General features: G+C 42.4%; 1 protein-coding gene across 34 annotated transcripts in view; it reads right to left on the reverse strand.

Annotated features, from left to right (window-relative positions):
- PROM1 (prominin 1) overlaps positions 1-17627 on the reverse strand; it is a 143493-nt gene that overhangs the window by 38356 nt on the left and 87510 nt on the right. For all 34 annotated transcript variants that reach the window (XM_055111209.2, XM_055111229.2, XM_055111222.2 and 31 more), the window contains 6 exons: positions 16413-16533; positions 15519-15582; positions 14530-14619; positions 8719-8936; positions 6562-6636; positions 3682-3745 (listed from right to left, as the gene is read on the reverse strand). In XM_055111209.2, the coding sequence (XP_054967184.2) occupies positions 3682-3745; positions 6562-6636; positions 8719-8936; positions 14530-14619; positions 15519-15582; positions 16413-16533 (632 nt within the window). The remainder of the gene's footprint in view (positions 1-3681; positions 3746-6561; positions 6637-8718; positions 8937-14529; positions 14620-15518; positions 15583-16412; positions 16534-17627) is intronic.

Consider the following 17627-nt stretch of genomic DNA (forward strand, 5'->3'; position numbering starts at 1 on the left):
ACTCTAAAGTCCCCCTTACATGCTTTTGGGAAAATAAATAATAATAATAATTTCTCCCTCTAAGAAATGGTATTCAGGGCCAGGCACAGTGGCTCACACCTGTAATCCCAGCACTTTGGGAGTCTGAGGTGGGAGGATCACCTGAGGTCAGAAGTTCGAGACCAGCCTGACCAACATGGCAAAACCCCATCTCTACTAAAAATACAAAAATTACCCAGCTATGGTGGCGCATGCCTGTAACTCGGGAGGCTGAGGCAGAAGAATCACTTGAACCTGGGAGGCAGAGGTTTCAGTGAGCCAAGATTGCGCCATTCATTGTACTCCAGCCTGGATGACACAGCAAGACTCGCTCTCAAAAAAAAAAAAAAGTCTCCAGGAACAGAGTAATTCTCAAGGCCCATTTAAAAAACAAACAAACAAACAGAAAAACACAAGTGACTCTGGGTGATATTTTTGTTAAAATTTTACCTGACTGATACAAATTGAGACATCTTAGGAAGTACATCTGTGTCTTTTCTATGCAAAAACCAATAGTAGTCTCAGTGGCCAGTTTCTTTTGCTCAGTCGTAATTTCTCAGACAGGAGTTAAGTTCAAAGAAAACCAGTTTTCTGGAGAGTGTCCATCACAACAGGTCCTAAAATCACCTCACCTTGGGTGCAGGATTTCACCTGAACCAATGCTCACATGAGTTCTGAAGGTGGCTGTATCCAAGTGATTCTTGACACGGACATACTAAGAACACACTAATCAGTTAAAAGTCCACTGATCCTGCAAGAGAGGTAAATCTCTTTGCAGCAGCAGAGAGACAAGATTAGCAGTTCTCAAAATATTATCCTGAGGCTCCCGGTGAACTTCAGGTAGAGAATAGAATGGTAGCTTGGTCCAAAACGTAATCACATAAAAATGGCATGAAACTTTTTGTTTTCTTTTTGAGACAGGATCTCTCTGTATTGCCCAGGCTGGAGTGCAGTGGCACGATCATGGCTCACTGCAGCCTCAGCCTCCTGGGCTCAAGGATCCTCCCACCTCAGCCTCTCCCAAGTAGCTGGGACTACAGGTGTGTACCACCATGTTCAGCTAATTTTTTATGATTTTACTTTTTGTAGAGATGGGAAGATGGAATCTCACCATGTTGCTCCTGGGCTCAAGATATCCTCCTGCCTCAGCCTCCCAAAGTGCTGGGATTATAGCAGTGAGCCACCACACCCGGCCCTGGAAACTTTTTTAAAGTTTGTTTTTCACATAGCTATGACATCTAGAAATCAAAGACACAGAAGCGAGCAACAGAGTGTCAGGTGTTTGGGTGTGACTCGTTAAGAAAGGACTGTTACTCCTTGGGGGCTCATTGCCTTCTCCAAATGGCTCGTGTGTGAAAACACCTGAGGATCCTTGGCCAAAAATGACTCAGTGGGTCTCTTGGTTACTTCTGAGATTTTGAGAGATGGGGAATGCAGCCTTCCCATGTTCTAGGAGCAGCTCCTAGGGCCCCTGCCTGCTTCTCAGCCTGGCTTGCCCTCACGCACGACATGGCTCCGCGACTTTGCTGCTCTGATGACTCTCTATGTGGCTGGTGTCCTCTCTTGGCATATACCCTCTTCAAACCTCTCTCGATGTCCCCTTTTCCAGGCAGCCTCCCACTAGCCTCTCCTCACCTTGTTTCCCTGACACAAACCTGGTCATGGTGCCAGAGTGTGACAACAAGTTTGTGTACACATGGCTGGCTAAAGGACAAGCAGGACTCATGGCTTATGCATCTCACAGCCCAGTGCCTGGCAGAGCCTGGCACAGAGTTGGCACTAAATAATTTGTTCAGGTTGGGATGAGACAACCTAAACACGAGAGCAAAGGACATGAAACTGAACACCAGCTATCCAGGCTGACAGAGCGGCACTGGCCCGGCTCTAGGAAGACACTGGCTTGTGCTCAGGCAATGGCACCATGCACCATGGGCCGCACTCAATGCACGCAGCACAATTTGCTGTGTCAGACTTACAAGGAAGGGCTGCATGTACGGGCAGGAGAGGTCCAGAGAGGGGAAACCAAAAAATTAAACACAGAGATTAGTGAGCAGGTGGCTGTCAGACGTACAGCATGCATCAGCCTTCAGAGGTTAGCACATCAAAGTCTGAACCCTGTCCTTAATATCTTAATATTTTCAAGTAGAATCTTATATTATGCAAAAGGAAACCCACAAAACATCTAAAGTTTTATGTAGCAAGATAAAACACTTTTCTACTCAAACTCTTCATGGGTCACAAAAACACTATTAGGGAAAAATAATCAAGTATCTCTAACATAATATTTTAAAACCACTTACTCAACAGTTAAAAGCAGCACTAAAATTATTTTTAAAAGAAATAGAAGATAGCTTTACATAGCTTCAGAGATTTCTTTTCTTTTCTGTTCTTTTTTGTTTGTTTGTTTTTGTTTTTTTTTGAGAGAGAGTCGCCCAGGCTGGAGTGCAGTGGCGCGATCTCGGCTCACTGCAACCTCCTCCTCCTGGGTTCAAGTGACTCTCCTGCCTCAGCCTCCCGAGTAGCTGGGGTTACAGGGGTGCACAACCGCGCCTGGCTAATTTTTGTATTTTTAGTAGAGATGGGGTTTCACCATGTTGGCCAGGCTGATCTCGAACTCCTGACCCCAGGTGACCTACCCGCCTTGGCCTCCCAAAGTGCTGGGATTGCAGGCGTGAGCCACTGCGCCCAGCCCAGAGATTTCTTCTCCAAGCAAATAATCCAGGTTTGTCTCTAACCTTGCACAAAGAACTGCTTCCACTGCATTCTCTCCCTCTGTACGTTCACCCCAAATCCCATAACCCAAATACAGCATGATTCAGTAATTTCGGTAGAATCCTCTCTACACTGATTCTGTCTCTCCAAAATTGTAAGCAACCTAAGGAGCCTAAAATACTACTGCCTCAGCATCAGTGGACAGACTAAAATCTTCCTAATAGACAAAATAAATTCTTTTACACAGTATTCCTTTAAAAAGTTTGATTTTGGCCAGGCACAGTGGCTCACGCCTATAATCCCAGCACTTTGGGAGGCCGAGGCGGGCGGATCACGAGGTCAGGAGATCGAGACCATCCTGGCTAACACAGTGAAACCCCATCTCTATTAAAAATACAAAAAAATTAGCCAGGTGTGGTGGCGGGCACCTGTAGTCCCAGCTACTCAGGAGGCTGAGGCAGGAGAATGGCGTGAACCCGGGAGGCAAAGCTTGCAGTGAGCCGAGATTGTGCCACTGCACTCCAGCCTGGGCGACAGAGCGAGACTCCGTCTCAAAAAAAAAAAAAAAAAAAAAACTTTGATCTTAAGTTTGTTTAGAAAATATAATAATCTACAGTTTTTCTCTTCAGTGAAAATCAGAATGAGTTTCCAAACTGTGGCTGCTGTAAGATCTGAAGGCGTACACTCTGGGGACCTGGATCACACTGTGGCTGTCAACCATGTGGCAGCTGCTGGCTGGGCTGGATGATGTTTATCAGTGTTCAATAACAGGTTTGTTCTTGTTTTTAAATCTCCGAATGACACAATTGTAAAGCTCTGATATTTGTTTAGTTTTGACAGCTTTAATGAGAAACTGTTTCTTTAAGAGGAAAAGAACAATGCAATACTTGGCAACACATTTCTCTGTACTGACCTTCCAATCACAAAATCACCTCAAACTGTGAATCTCACCTGCTACGACAGTCGTGGTTTGGCGTTGTACTCTGTCAGGTATATCATTAAGGGATTGATAGCCCTGAAAAATATTTCAAAATAAAAGGATGTACACAGTTAAGTCAAAGACTAGTTGACTAGTCACTCATTTTGCAACTCAGTACGAGTAGAGAGGCAAAATAAAAATATAACATTCATCTTAAGGGTGAAATGATCATTATATGGTCATCAAGAGTCTAAAAAATCCCCTTTAGAGAGCATTGTCTTTAAATTACATCAATCAAAGGTCGTGTTAGAAGTTTTTCATATAGGGGGTCCCCATAATTTTAAAATCAACATATTTACACAGAGCCTAGGTACTATTATGGGTACATACATCTATACCAGTGGTTCTCAACTGGGAGAAATTTTGTTCTCAACTAGGGTATGTTTGGCAAAGTCTGGAGACATTTTGGTTATCACAGTTGTGGGGTGCTGCTGGGATTGTGTGGGGAGAGGCCAGGGATGCTAATAAATACCCAACCATGCACAGGAGAGCCCCCGCCGCTAACAGCCATGCACAGTGTCACCAGTGCTGAGGTTAAGAGACACTGATCGGTACAATATCCCATGGGCAGACACAGAAAGTGAATTTCTAAAAACAGAATCTTACTTTCTAATTAAAAATAAAATTAGAAATATAGTCTAACCGAAAAAAAAATGTCCTAAAGCATGGCTTACAGAGGATACAACTGTGGTGAGGATAAAACAAAAAACAAAAAACAACCGTGCCGAGCGATAGGGCTTTGGGGCTAAACCCCCCATGAGAGGGAAATATCATTATTTCCAAATAATTCAACTAAACGTGCAGCCTTTCCTCTGGAAGAGGTTTAGTGGGTGTTTCTTCACTGTCTGCTGGTGTACTTAGCCGTCTGCCAGGGAAAAGTACAGCACTTTCAACCTTCATAAGATTTATGGTGCCAGCCAGTTTCCACCTTAGACTAGCTACATCAGATGTCACAAAATGAACATCCATGACTTCTGTTTCCTCCAAGGAGACTAAGCTACTCAGCACACCAGTGCTTGTGTTGGTTTTCTATATGCCTGACTCCTTGACATTCATCTGTGTCTGGACTTGCAGATGTCATGGGGGGTTTCACAGCTGGAAGGTGTCTTACAGATCTCCCGGTTCAATGCCTTCTTTAACAAATGAAGTAACACCAGAGTGCAAAGACCAAGAAATTTTGAATAACTTGTTTAAGGGACCACTTACTTTGTCAGTAAGTAAGTGTCTGGTAAACACATGTAGACAAGTGTTTAATCCATTTATGCTGAAGGTTGCAAATATTTTTTGTGAAAACTCAGAACCTGATGATGACATTTGGCAGTAGGATATAAATAACTCCCACAAGCTTAGCGTTCCAATAATGGAACACTAGGCATAAATGGGTTAATAGAGATTTGAGACTTTTTACATCCATCCTAAAAGACAGAGTTAAGAATAAAACTATTCTCTCATTTTCCCATAGGCCCAGGCACTCTACTGAACCATAATCTAAAAAGAAATATTTATTGCATACTCAGTATCTATTAGTTGAATAAACAGCAAGATTTGGTAAGCTACTGGGGAAATCAGGGCATTCCAGACCAATGCTGTCCCTGCGTTTTTGGGGGTTTACAGTCCAGTGGTGGGAAGGGAGATATTAAAGAAATAATTACAGTTATGAGGAAACTAACAGAGAATATTTGCAATGCTGCAAGAATGTATTAAAAAGGGTTTGACCCAGTCAAGAAGCCCAGGAAAGGCCTGTTAAGAAGGTGATATATGGACTGGGCGCGATGGCTCATGCCTGTAATCCCAGCACTTTGGGAGGCCGAGGCGGGTGGATCACCTGAGGTCAGGAATTCGAGACCAGCCTGGCTAACATGGCAAAACCCCATCTCTACTAAAAATAAAAAAATTAGCAGGGTGTGGTGGCGCATGCCTGTTATCCCAGCTACTCGGGAGGCTGAGGCATGAGAATTGCTTGAACCTGGGAGGCAGAGGTTGCAGTGACCTAAGATCATGCCACTGCACTCCAGCCTAGGCAACAGCGCAAGACTCCATCTCAAAAAAAAAAAAAAAAAAAGAAGAAGAAGGTGATATATGAAGCTTAAAAAACTAAGTAGCGGCCGGGTATGGTGGCTCACGCCTGTAATCCCAGCACTTTGGAAGGCCAAGGGGGTGCAGATCACTTGAGGTCAGGAGTTTGAGGCCAGCCTGGCCAACATGGTGAAACCTCATCTCCACTAAAAATACAAAACTCAGCCAGGCATGGTGGCGCACAGCTGTGATCCCAGCTACTCAACAGGCTGAGGCAGGAGAATCGCTTGAACCCGGGAGGCAGAGGTTGCGGTGAGCCGAGATCGCACCACTGTACTCCATCCTGGGTGACAGAGGGGGATTCCACCTCAAAAAACAAAACAAAACAAAACAAAAAAACAACTAAGTAGCTAGCTACTTGGAGGGGGGAAAAGAAGAGAGTGCCAAGCAGAGGGAAGAGCATGTGCAAATGCGTGAAGGTGGGTAAGAGCAAAAAGAAAACCAGTATAGCTGACTCACTGGCAGAGGGGGACAGCATTTTGTATCAGAATCAGTGTGGGGTTCAGCATTACATCCACTAAATTCTGAGGCCTAGGAAAGCAGAGGTCATGTTCTTCTTGATCTCTCATGGTCTTAGCATGCCACTTCATACATCATAGATGCTTAACAAAAATTCTGGGAACTGGAAGGATGCCTGGAAGGTAATAGCTATCACCCTTCTTGGCAACCTTTCTCTAGAATTTCACTGCTTTTTTGCTATTTCCTATTTTCTTATGTACTAGTCCACCCTTTAAAATGATATAAAATCAGTGATTGTATTTTTTCCAAAAGCATACCTGTTGGACCAGGCCATCCAAATCTGTCCTAAGAACGTTATTAACGTTGTCAAGTTCTGCATCCACGGGTGGAAGCTGAAAATTTATAAAACAAAATATAAGACAAGGTTGTTACCTTCAAAACAATTCCTCATGAAGAAAGAAGTCATTGTATATCCAAGGCCCAAAGCATCTATACTACAGGGCACAATAGCAGTTTCTTTTGAACAATAGGGTTTTATTTGGGAAAAACACAGCTCAGACCCTCCTTGACAAGCACTAATTTTTTGATGTCTGGAGGTCTCTTGCTGTAATCAGCTAAAAAAAAGAGGCAAAGAAATGTAACACAAATGTAATATATATGACTTCACAATTTCAAATACTAAAGATGGTTCAATAAAATTGTAAACAACCTTTTTAAAGTCACTTTTAAAAGCAATGTAGTCAGTGGTTATATTAGTGAGTAATCTGGAATCGTTTTTCCACTTACAGTATTATATATGGATTTGAAGTGCTCTAGCTCCTACCAATACTGGGACGAACATCATATGCCTCTCACATGATGTCCAAGAACATAATATCACTACTGTGATATTTCCCTGGCAAATATGAGTAACTTTAATCCCAAGAAAACATCAAACAATCCTAAACTGAAGACCATTCTACAAAGTAAACGGCCTGTTCAAAAATGTCTGTGTCACAAAAGAAAAGACATACTTAGAAACTGTTCCAGATTAACAGGAATGAAAGAGACATGACAATAAATGACAATGTGTGATCCTGGCCTGGACCCGGGACTGGAAAAAGAGAAGATAGTTATAAAAGGCATTTCTGGAAAGATCAACATTTGAATGGACACTGTGGATTAAATGGTAGTGTTGGGTCAATGTTATCCTAATTTTGATCATTATATAATGATTATGTAAAGTTAGGAAGGACAATAAAATATTTAGGGGTAAAAAGGCATGATGATGTCTACAACTTATCCCCAACTTACCTTTTGAGAAAAGAACAAAATGCATATTATTTTATGCATGTATATATTAAATGATATGAACAGACAGATAAACTGATAAAATATGATAAAGCAAATGGTGCAAAATCGTGACCCTTGAAGAATGTGGCCAAAGGGTGTGAACAGGGATCCATGCATTCATCTTGCAAGTTTTCCACATGTTTGATACATATTAAAAATAAAAAGTGCACCCCAAAAGGATCTATCTCAAACAACTCAGTTGCAACTAAGCTCTAAAAAACTGTTCAATCAAAAATGATTATAGTGATATCCAGACACAGATGTCGCAGGTGAAATGTCTGAAAAACAATGGAATGAAATGTAAAAGTGAGAAAAATGTATCTATACTAAAATGTTATTTTATATAAAATGTAAGGTGTCCGGGCGTGGTGGCTCATGCCTGTAATCCCAGAACTTTGGGAGGCTGAGGCAGGCACATCACTTGAGGTCAGGAGTTTGAGACCAGCCTGGCCAACATGGCGTAACCCTGTCTCTACTAAAAATACGAAAATTAACCAGGCATGGTGGCGGGTGCCTGTAATCTCAGCTACTCAGGAGGCTGAGGCAAGAGAATCACTTGAACACGAGAGGTTGGAGGTTGCAGTCAGCTGAGATCGTGCCACTGCACTCCAGCCTGGGCAACAGAGTGAGACTCCATCTCAAAAAAAAAAAGTGAGGTGTGTATCTAACTAAATAAGTTAGACATCATTAATAGACATGGTCATTTTACCTATATCTCAGAACTTCATGTAATCCAAGTTGTTCCAAATTCTTTTTAAAAAATATTTTCTTTGGGAAAATGGAATTTTCTTCTATTTCAGCATACATGGCTAATAGACTAGGCACATATTTAAAATTTTTTTAATTCTTAAAGGTCTACATGAATATATTCTGTTTCCTTTTTTCTTTGTAAAGTTGAATTAATTCTGATATGTTTCATTCAATGGCAGAGAACTCTCATGAAGCGGTTCCCTTTTACTCCTTTGCTCCTGCTGTGGTCATTCCAATATGGTGATCAAATGACTCAAGAAGGCTGACAGAGGCCAGGGGCTAACTGTTCTCCAAGTCAGGCCACCATGCACTGGATAGGTCACCCACGCTTAGCCCTGCCCAGCAATCCCCAGCATGCAGCCCTTGACCATGGCAAGCTCATGCCTGCTCACCTGCCTCAGTTCAGGGTTGCTATTCAGCTGGCTTAGAGACAATCTGATGCTGTTGCAGATTTCACTTGATGGACGCACCAAGCACAGAGGGTCATTGAGAGATGACCGCAGGCTAGTTTTCACGCTGGTCAGACTGCTGCTAAGCTGAGTACTTTGTTGGTGCAAGCTCTTCAAGGTGCTGTTCATGTTCTCCAACGCCTCTTTGGTCTCCTTGATCGCTATGGAAACACAGCCCGCTTCAGAACACACATGCCAAGTCCTTCCTCATCTACAAAATGTGTCTAAAGGGACTTGGGATGGACTGGTAAATGACTTTAGATGGCAGTGAGAGGGACACACTGCAAGGGGCAGTCTGAGAGGGGAATACAGGAGCATCGCTAGACTGCTGTAACAGCTGCTCCAACTAGCTCCACTCTTCCACTTGGGGTCTCTTTCCAACAAGAAGCAGGGGGCAAGCACCAACCCAGGAGCACAATGGGGACACCTCAATGCAGCATTAACTGGCCAGCAGTGGCCAGCAAAGTTGTCACCACCCAGCCTCGAGGAGCTCAGTCCAAACAAGTCAATCCCAGCAGTGTAAACGCACATCAAAATGGATTACGCCCAGATATATTTTAGCTCTATTTATTCTAAGAGTTGGAATCAAAACTAGCACAGTAGTTAAGAGCACGGTTTTAGATTCAGGCAGGTCTAGGCATGGATCTCAGCTTTGCTATTTGCTGTGTGACTAAAAATAGGCTCCTGAACCACTCTGAGCCAATTTCCTCATCTTCAAGTACTGAAACACCACCACATTCATCATGCAACATGGAGGTTAGATCAGTCAGATGAAAATGCCTCAAAGGCAGTGATCCGTTTAATTTTGGAAGCCCTACCCCCTAGGACACATTCTCATACAGAGAGTACCCAACTAACAGTAGTTCAATTTATGATTTCTCAACTTTATGTTAGTGGAAAGCTATATGCATTCAGTTAAAATCGTACTTCGAATTTTGAATTTTGAACTTTCCCAGGCTAGTGATATGTGGTAGGGTACTCTCTTGCAGTGGCAGCGAGCCACAGCTCTCAGTCAGCCATGCAATCAAGAGGGCAAACAACGCATATTCTACAGTGTATTAAAAGCATTTTCCACTTACAATGTTTTCAGTTCACCATGGGCTTATTGGGATGTAACCCCCATCGTGTATGTGGAAGGGCATCTAGTACTAGGAAACCCAGAAGAATTGTTTGCTATCCTGATCTATCTGGATGGTGGAGCTACCTATACATGACTAGGGAGGTAGGGAATTACAACTTTTTTCTACAGTGGCTTAAAGCCACAGCAGTAAAAGATGTGAAATTTAAATTAGAGGGCATTGCTTTTCTTCTAAGCAAATAAATCTTCTTGGTCAGGTCTTTGCTCTGTGGTTCACAGAACAGATGGTGGAGGATCAAGCTGCAATTGGGTGTTTCAAGGAAAAGAATGAATGCCCTTAAAAACTGGCTTCCCCACCCTTTCCTGGCAGCCACATAACAGAAAATACTTGAGTGTTAAAACTACACACACACACATTTTAAAAATGTTTCCGTGTTGAGTCTAGCCAAAAGTAGCCCGAGGTTGCATCCCAGTTCTGCTTCTACCCTGCTACAGCACATCTGGCAAACTCTCACTTCTCAGGACCTCGGTCTCATCTATAAATTAGGGAGTGTGTTGGGTCACCTCCTGGTTACTACAAGAGTCTGATTCCAGGTTGTGCCCTAATAGCTTGTGGGGCTGAGCTCTTAGGAGATGGTCTCCCCCATGCTCACTAGGTCTGGTTAGATACTGCAACCTAGCTTTGAGGATGTACCCAGAGACCTGGGGAGGCTTCCAGAATTGAACTGTATCCTCCTTGGTCTCAAATTTGTATCACTTTACCTGAATAGAAAACCTTAAACTCTGCTTCAAACAGTATTTTCTCTTGAATTTCAGTCTAATCATAGCTTAACAATGTTTAAGGTTGTAATAATATTCAGGACTATCGAAGAGCACCCTGGGTATCAGGTTTTCATCTCTCCCACCTATCATCCAGTATTGTCGGTGAAGCATGAAGTCTGGTATCTGGCTCATAGCAGAAGCTCAACAAATATTAACCACAGCAAAACAAAAAAGAACTCAGCTGCAACCCAGAAGTACACCAGAAATACACAGAAGAACACAAAAGAGCAGGCTAAAACACACTTCATGTTTTAATGTTCTGTGGTTTACTCCTCACAGCCCTTTTCACTTTGACTTCAAGATAAGTTATCTTAAGGCAAGAACCACCACCACCACCACCACCAACAACAACAACAGAGAATGACAGGTGATAAAATAAATGCATGGCCCAGGAAATGTGTATTAAGCACTGTTCATAGCCATTCTAGCCTATGGATAATATTCTGTCATGTCACAGGGAGGACTCAGAAGTAATAAATACATGTTTTCCAAAAGCTTCAAAGTATTTTATGTCTATAAACTATTAACTGGGTTGTAATTCTGGGAGTCAGTCCAGGCCCACCAGGATCATATATGTTATGTATCTGAAATAACTGGAAAAGATATCTAAGGTTCTCAATTTTAGTTAATTACCATTTTGCCAGCCCATAGTATATTTCCTTTATAGGTCCTGATCTGCAGTCCAAATATGGTTTGCACACCAAAACAATTGCATGCTTCTTCTCTCTCCAAAACCCACTAAACACATAGGGCTGCAAATCATTTTAGCAAAAAAAAAAAAAAAAAAAATTGCTGGAGTAGTTTATTAAGCATGTTTTAAGAAGTTCTGGCAGCACCAGAGGCTAAATTTTAACTTATTCCGGCTGAATTAATAAAACAAAAAAAAGAACTTTAATAATAACACAGGAGGCACTGAAGAGAAAAAGAGAATCTTTGAATTATCTTTTACCTAAAAAGTACTATAATTCAGTTACTAAAAATTGCAAGAACATTGGGCAAAAAGTAAAGGTATGCATCAACCACAGTCCATCATTCATATACTTTTGCCCAGCCTTCACTGTTACTTAATTTGGGGCTGGAAGAGACCTTGGATCTCTTCAATATTGCGAACATAATATATGTGATCTCTTCAACATTGCAGTCACATAATATATGTGAGCTTGGTGGGCCTGGAATGACTCCCAGAGTTACAACCCAGTTAATATGTTATAGACATAAAATACTTTGAAGCTTTTGGAAAACAAAAAGATCTTGTTCAATATTGCAAACGCACTGACGCACGAGGGATCCAGGCTGCAGTGTTGCCTGGCATCATCTGGGGCCATGTGAGCACTGGAATCCCAGATTTCCAATTCTCCCTCCAGAGGTGCACGTGTTGCCTCCTTGTGGATGTCACCACAACACCCTCCATCTTAACACTCTTCAAGGTACTAAGTCCCATCTAGGGTGGTCCAGGTAACACCGGCTCTTGTTAGAACAGGGTCTGAATCCCAACTCCACCACTTCCCCCAGCTACCCAATTGCTATGGACTGAAGTATGTCTCCCCCAGATTCGTATGTTGAAGCCCTAACCACTGATGTGAAGTTTAGGGAGGTAACTAACGTTAAATAAGGTCATAAGGGTGGGTCCCTAATCCAACAGAACTGATGTTCTTCCAAGAAGAGGAAGTGACATCAGAGATGAGTGTCCCAGACAGGAAATGAGACTGGAATGATGGACAGGGGCCAGGTGTGCAAGGAAGAAAGGAGTAGGGGAGAGAGGGAAGGAGAAAGGAAGGAAGGAGGGAAGGAGGGAAGAAGGGAAGGAGGGAAAGAAAGAAAGGGAGGGAGGGAGGGTGGAAGGAAAGAAAGAAGGAATGGAGAAGCCACGTGGAAAAAACCAGGACAGGAAGGCAGGAGGCAATGGTCTCTGAGGTCATATCCCTTCTCTGGGCCTCCGTTTCCTTGCCTGGAAAGAAAATGGTTGGTAATGAAGAGAACAGATGTCTAGAGAAATCTAAGCCATCAACAACAGAGGATGTTGTTCGTGATGTTATTGTCGATGTTGACAATGTTGTTGTTGGCTGGACCCTTTGCAGGGTCAAGGAGAAAGGGAAGGAAAGGCCTTTCAATTAGTTAGGACTCATCTTAACAACTCCTGGCCTGTTCTGCACGTCCTCCCGTTTCTGCACATTTGTCTCAGTTGTTGAACTATAAGGCATGCCAAAAGGAACGGGAATAATTTTCCAATTTCCACGCAATTCTCTTCTTTATGGACTATGTTCTCAGGGATGCTAGCTCATGAAAGTAAAATTCATATTGGCAAAATGAGTGTTTTACATAGATGTAATTGTCCTCTCTATCAAGTACCTAGCAAGGACATTTTTCTCAACATTAGGAAGGGCCTAGGAGGTCTTTTTTCATTACAGTGGAGCATGCAGTTTATTAAAATCAGTATATCTGTCACTTATACCATTGACCATGGAGGCTTAAGATATATATGTATATTTCTTGCTTCTAAGTTTCTCTTTCAGGAAGGAAAAAGGAATCAATTTCCCTCTGATTGACCTAAATGTCTATAGGTTCCTCGTCTTCTGTATCAGGGTCAACAAATTTTTCTATAAAAGGCCAGATAGATGGTAAATATTTTAGGCTTTGTGGGTTACACTATGTCTCTTCCAACGACTCAACTCTGCCATCATAGCACGAAAACGGCCACAGATGATATCTAAACAAATGCGTATGGCTGTGTTCCAATAAAACTGTGTTTAAAAAACAGGTGGTGGACCCCTAACAAATTCTGCCCCTATCATCTGAAATGGCAACAGCTTTGGCACAAGCTTTAATAAAGAGCACAACCTTAGACACTTCTCAAAAGAAGACATTTATGCAGCCAAAAAAACACATGAAAAAATGCTCACCATCACTGGCCATCAGAGAAATGCAAATCAAAACCACAATGAGATACCATCTCACACCAGTTAGAATGGCAATCATTAAAAAGTCAGGAAACAACAGGTGCTGGAGAGGATGTGGAGAAATAGGAACACTTTTACACTGTTGGTGGGACTGTAAACTAGTTCAACCATTGTGGAAGTCAGTGTGGTGATTCCTCAGGGATCTAGAACTAGAAATACCATTTGACCTAGCCATCCCATTACTGGGTATATACCCAAAGGACTATAAATCATGCTGCTATAAAGACACATGCACACGTATGTTTATTGCGGCACTATTCACAATAGCAAAGACTTGGAACCAACCCAAATGTCCAACAATGATAGACTGGATTAAGAAAATGTGGCACATATACACCATGAAATACTATGCAGCCATAAAAAATGATGAGTTCATGTCCTTTGTAGGGACATGGATGAAATTGGAAATCATCATTCTCAGTAAACTATCACAAGAACAAAAAACCAAACACTGCATATTCTCACTCATAGGTGGGAATTGAACAATGAGAACACATGGACACAGGAAGGGGAACATCACACTCTGGTGACTGTTGTGGGGTAGGGGGAGGGGGGAGGGATAGCTTTAGGAGATATACCTAATGCTAATTGATGAGTTAATGGGTGCAGCACAACAGCATGGCACATGTATACATATGTAACTAACCTGCACATTGTGCACATGTACCCTAAAACTTAAAGTATAATAATAATAAAATAAAAATTAAAAAATAAAATAAAATAAAGAGCACAACCAAGCTATTGCAACACAGTGTCTTGACCTGAACTGTCTGCATGGCCACGGATGATGGCTCTCCCCAAGCCAGCTCTCAGGGAACAAGAAAAGAGTGAGCAAGCCTGCCAAGCCCAGGGACTCCTGGATGGAACTTTCTTTGGTCATTTTTGTCCGCTGCTTACCTGTTGCCATGGACTTAATCTCATCAAGAACAGGGATGATGTTGGGTCTCAGTCGGTCAAGAATTCCGCCTCCTAGCACTGAATTGATACCTACATGCAAATAAGCACAAAGATGGTGAGGGTGGCCTCTGCTCATCTCTCCACCCCTCCCTCATTCTCTCCACACTGCCTCAAGCCCCTCCTGCTGCAAAACCCATTTGCATCCTGGACCCTGTCTAGGGGTCAAACTCGTGTATGGAGATTTCTCTTCAGGGTCTCTGCACCAACTGTTCCCCAGTGAAAAATTAATCACTACAGACTCACAGACCTGGTATTTACTTATACCAGGAGCATGGTGTTATCATCTTGACCTGTGTGTAACTCTCTGTGTATCTAATCTCTTCAGCTAGACCGGAGTTCGCACCTGGACTGCACTCTGCGGGGGGCTGTTGTGAGCGTTATGGGATGCTTAGAGGCATCCCTGGCTTTGACACGCTACATGTTGGTAGCACTGTCCCCACCCTACCTTCACCTCATTGTGACAACCCAAAATGTCTCCAGATGTCACCAAATGTGCCAAACATCACCCCCCGGTTGAGAAGCACTAAGCTAAACCGTGGCGTGCAGGGTTGAGCCCTCTCCATCCAGCCATTTCTGAAGCCACCGGTTTCTCTGAGGAGCTGGCTGCGTCTGTGCAGGGCACCTGGCAGGAAAACAATCTTTCCCTCACGAAGGAAATGGAGAATGAGAGCTTGTGATTGCAAGAATGCTAAAGCTTTCCAGTAAGTGTAAAATGAAAAAACAAAAGGTCCTGCTGCCTGTGAAACAGATGCCTTCGATGAGGGCTAGATTCTAATCGCTGAGTAACAAATGACACATTGGCAATAAGGCTAGGGAATCATCTTTCTGTCTTCCCCAACTTTCACGTACATCATTTCTTAGTCCATGTTTTATGGGAGATGAGTCAAAACAAAGAAAAAAAATGTGAAGCAACTTTAAATTTTACTCACTGTTCAGATCTGTGAACGCCTTGTCCTTGGTAGTGTTGTACTGGGCCAATATATATTTGATTTGCTGAAAAAAGAACATTCTGTGAAACCTCCCCTTCTAAGGTCCAAAGGCAATAAAAGGGCAAAAAGAGATTTAATATACAAAAGTTTTCCTGAATCAGGACATTTTCAGGTAACCAGCAAGTTCCTAGAAACCTTTCTGCTTTCTGACAAGTTGGAACCCATGAGCATCACACATTTAGGCTGCTTCCTGCCCAGACCCTTTTTAAAACGATGTTCTGAATAGGTAATTCATCAACATACTTCTGGAATAAAGAAAGGGGACTTCCTCTCCCATCCCCACCCTTCAACCATCCCATTGCCCTTCTCTAAAGACAATTTGTGTGTCCGTGAGTATGTGTACGTGTGTGTGTGTGTGTGTGTGTGTGATAGAGACTATGCTTGTGTGCCCTTCCCAAGGAATTCGATATACCTATGCAGACATTAGCAAATGGATGTTTATAAAGCTGGATGGTTTCATTACAAGAGTAACTTTGTGCAAGTGATGGGAAGTTAACTATACTGCCAAAAAGAAAGGATAATAAGGCCCAAAAACTTTTATTTTTTAAAAAAATCATAAGAACCTTAAAAGTGTTAAGTCCTTCTATAATACGTACTGTAATGTTAAGTTATATCTTAATAAAATAAAAACACCAATTCTGAAATTTGGCTTTTGTACTCTTGAAAATCACTTTCCAGGGCTTTATTTATTCATCCAGGACATTAACAGATAACACCAGTCTACACTGATTCACTGTGTTTCTAGAAGGTTTGAATGAGATTCCAAATATACACAGGAACTCCAAAAAACCAAAAATATAAAGCATCGCGGTACATAGAGATGATGGTTTTTACCTCTGGAGTTTCATTCAAGAGAGTTCGCAAGTCCTTGAAATTGCTATCTGCCAGTTTCCGACTCCTTTTGATCCGGGTTCTTACCTGGTGATTTGCCACAAAACCATAGAAGATGCCAATGCTGCAGGAAAAGGCAGAGAGAAGAAAGAGCATTTACTGTGTGGTCCATGGTTCTTTGTCCAGGTCCAGGCAGCAGAGCAGGAGTCAGGGAGGAGCCCGCAGAAGGACTGGCCTTTCCTCTCCCGCTGCTCTCTCCTCCCACATCCTTCCCACTGCCATCCCACAGTCAAACCACCACCCACGTAGGGGCTACAAAACAGGACTCAGTCCTCTCAGAGGAGGCAAATTTCCATTCTGTTCAAAATGACTCTCGTCAATGGAACAATGTTCACAACAAATTGTGGAGGAAATAGGTGCAAAAAGGTTATAAGGCAGCATGCATGATCCATTCCCATTCCTGTCCTCATGTGAATGTGTGTACACACCCTCCTGTGTGAATATATGCATGTGTGTGAACACACACACACACACACACACACTTCTGCTCCCTGACCCCCCAAAGAAGGCTATAGAAAAAAACATCAAAATGATAAGAGTACTTGGGCTTCTAAGGCTTTTGGTTTCTCTAATTGTCTGTTAGTGCCTGTATTGTCCAGGTTGGAAAGTAACATGAGTTACTTTAGCATTAAAATGCTATGTGAGAAGCCACATACAACAGAGCACCTATGTGTTATTTCATCTACAGAAAGTGCAAAAACCAGTGAAACGGTGGTGCTGGAAGTCAGTGGTTATGCCCAGAGCAGGGGTGGAATGGCAGAGTACTCTGTTCATGGGTGGATTCACTTCATGGACACTTACGCATATGTACTTGTGAAAAGGACACTTTCCTCCATGTGAAATATACTTCAAAAAAAGCTTCAAAAAACGCCATATGAAAGACATCTTACAGGAAAGCCTTCTCTATGTGAAAAAACCAAAACGTCTTTTTTCAAGCCATCTAAAATGTCTAATGTAATAATTTTTAAGGGCTCTTACTGTTGACTAGTTACTAATAATCCTTTGACTTAAAATAATTTGACCAGTTGGCCTGTTTTTGTGGCAAAAAACGTTCAATTAGAAGGTGCTAATTGCCAAGGTTCTGTTGAATTTGGCCACTAGATGGCAGTAAGGAATTACATAAACATAGCCGAACTATTTTTACCTGCAGAAGCAAGC

Source organism: Pan paniscus, chromosome 3 (genome assembly GCF_029289425.2).
Source record: "Pan paniscus chromosome 3, NHGRI_mPanPan1-v2.0_pri, whole genome shotgun sequence".
Taxonomy (NCBI): domain Eukaryota; kingdom Metazoa; phylum Chordata; class Mammalia; order Primates; family Hominidae; genus Pan; species Pan paniscus.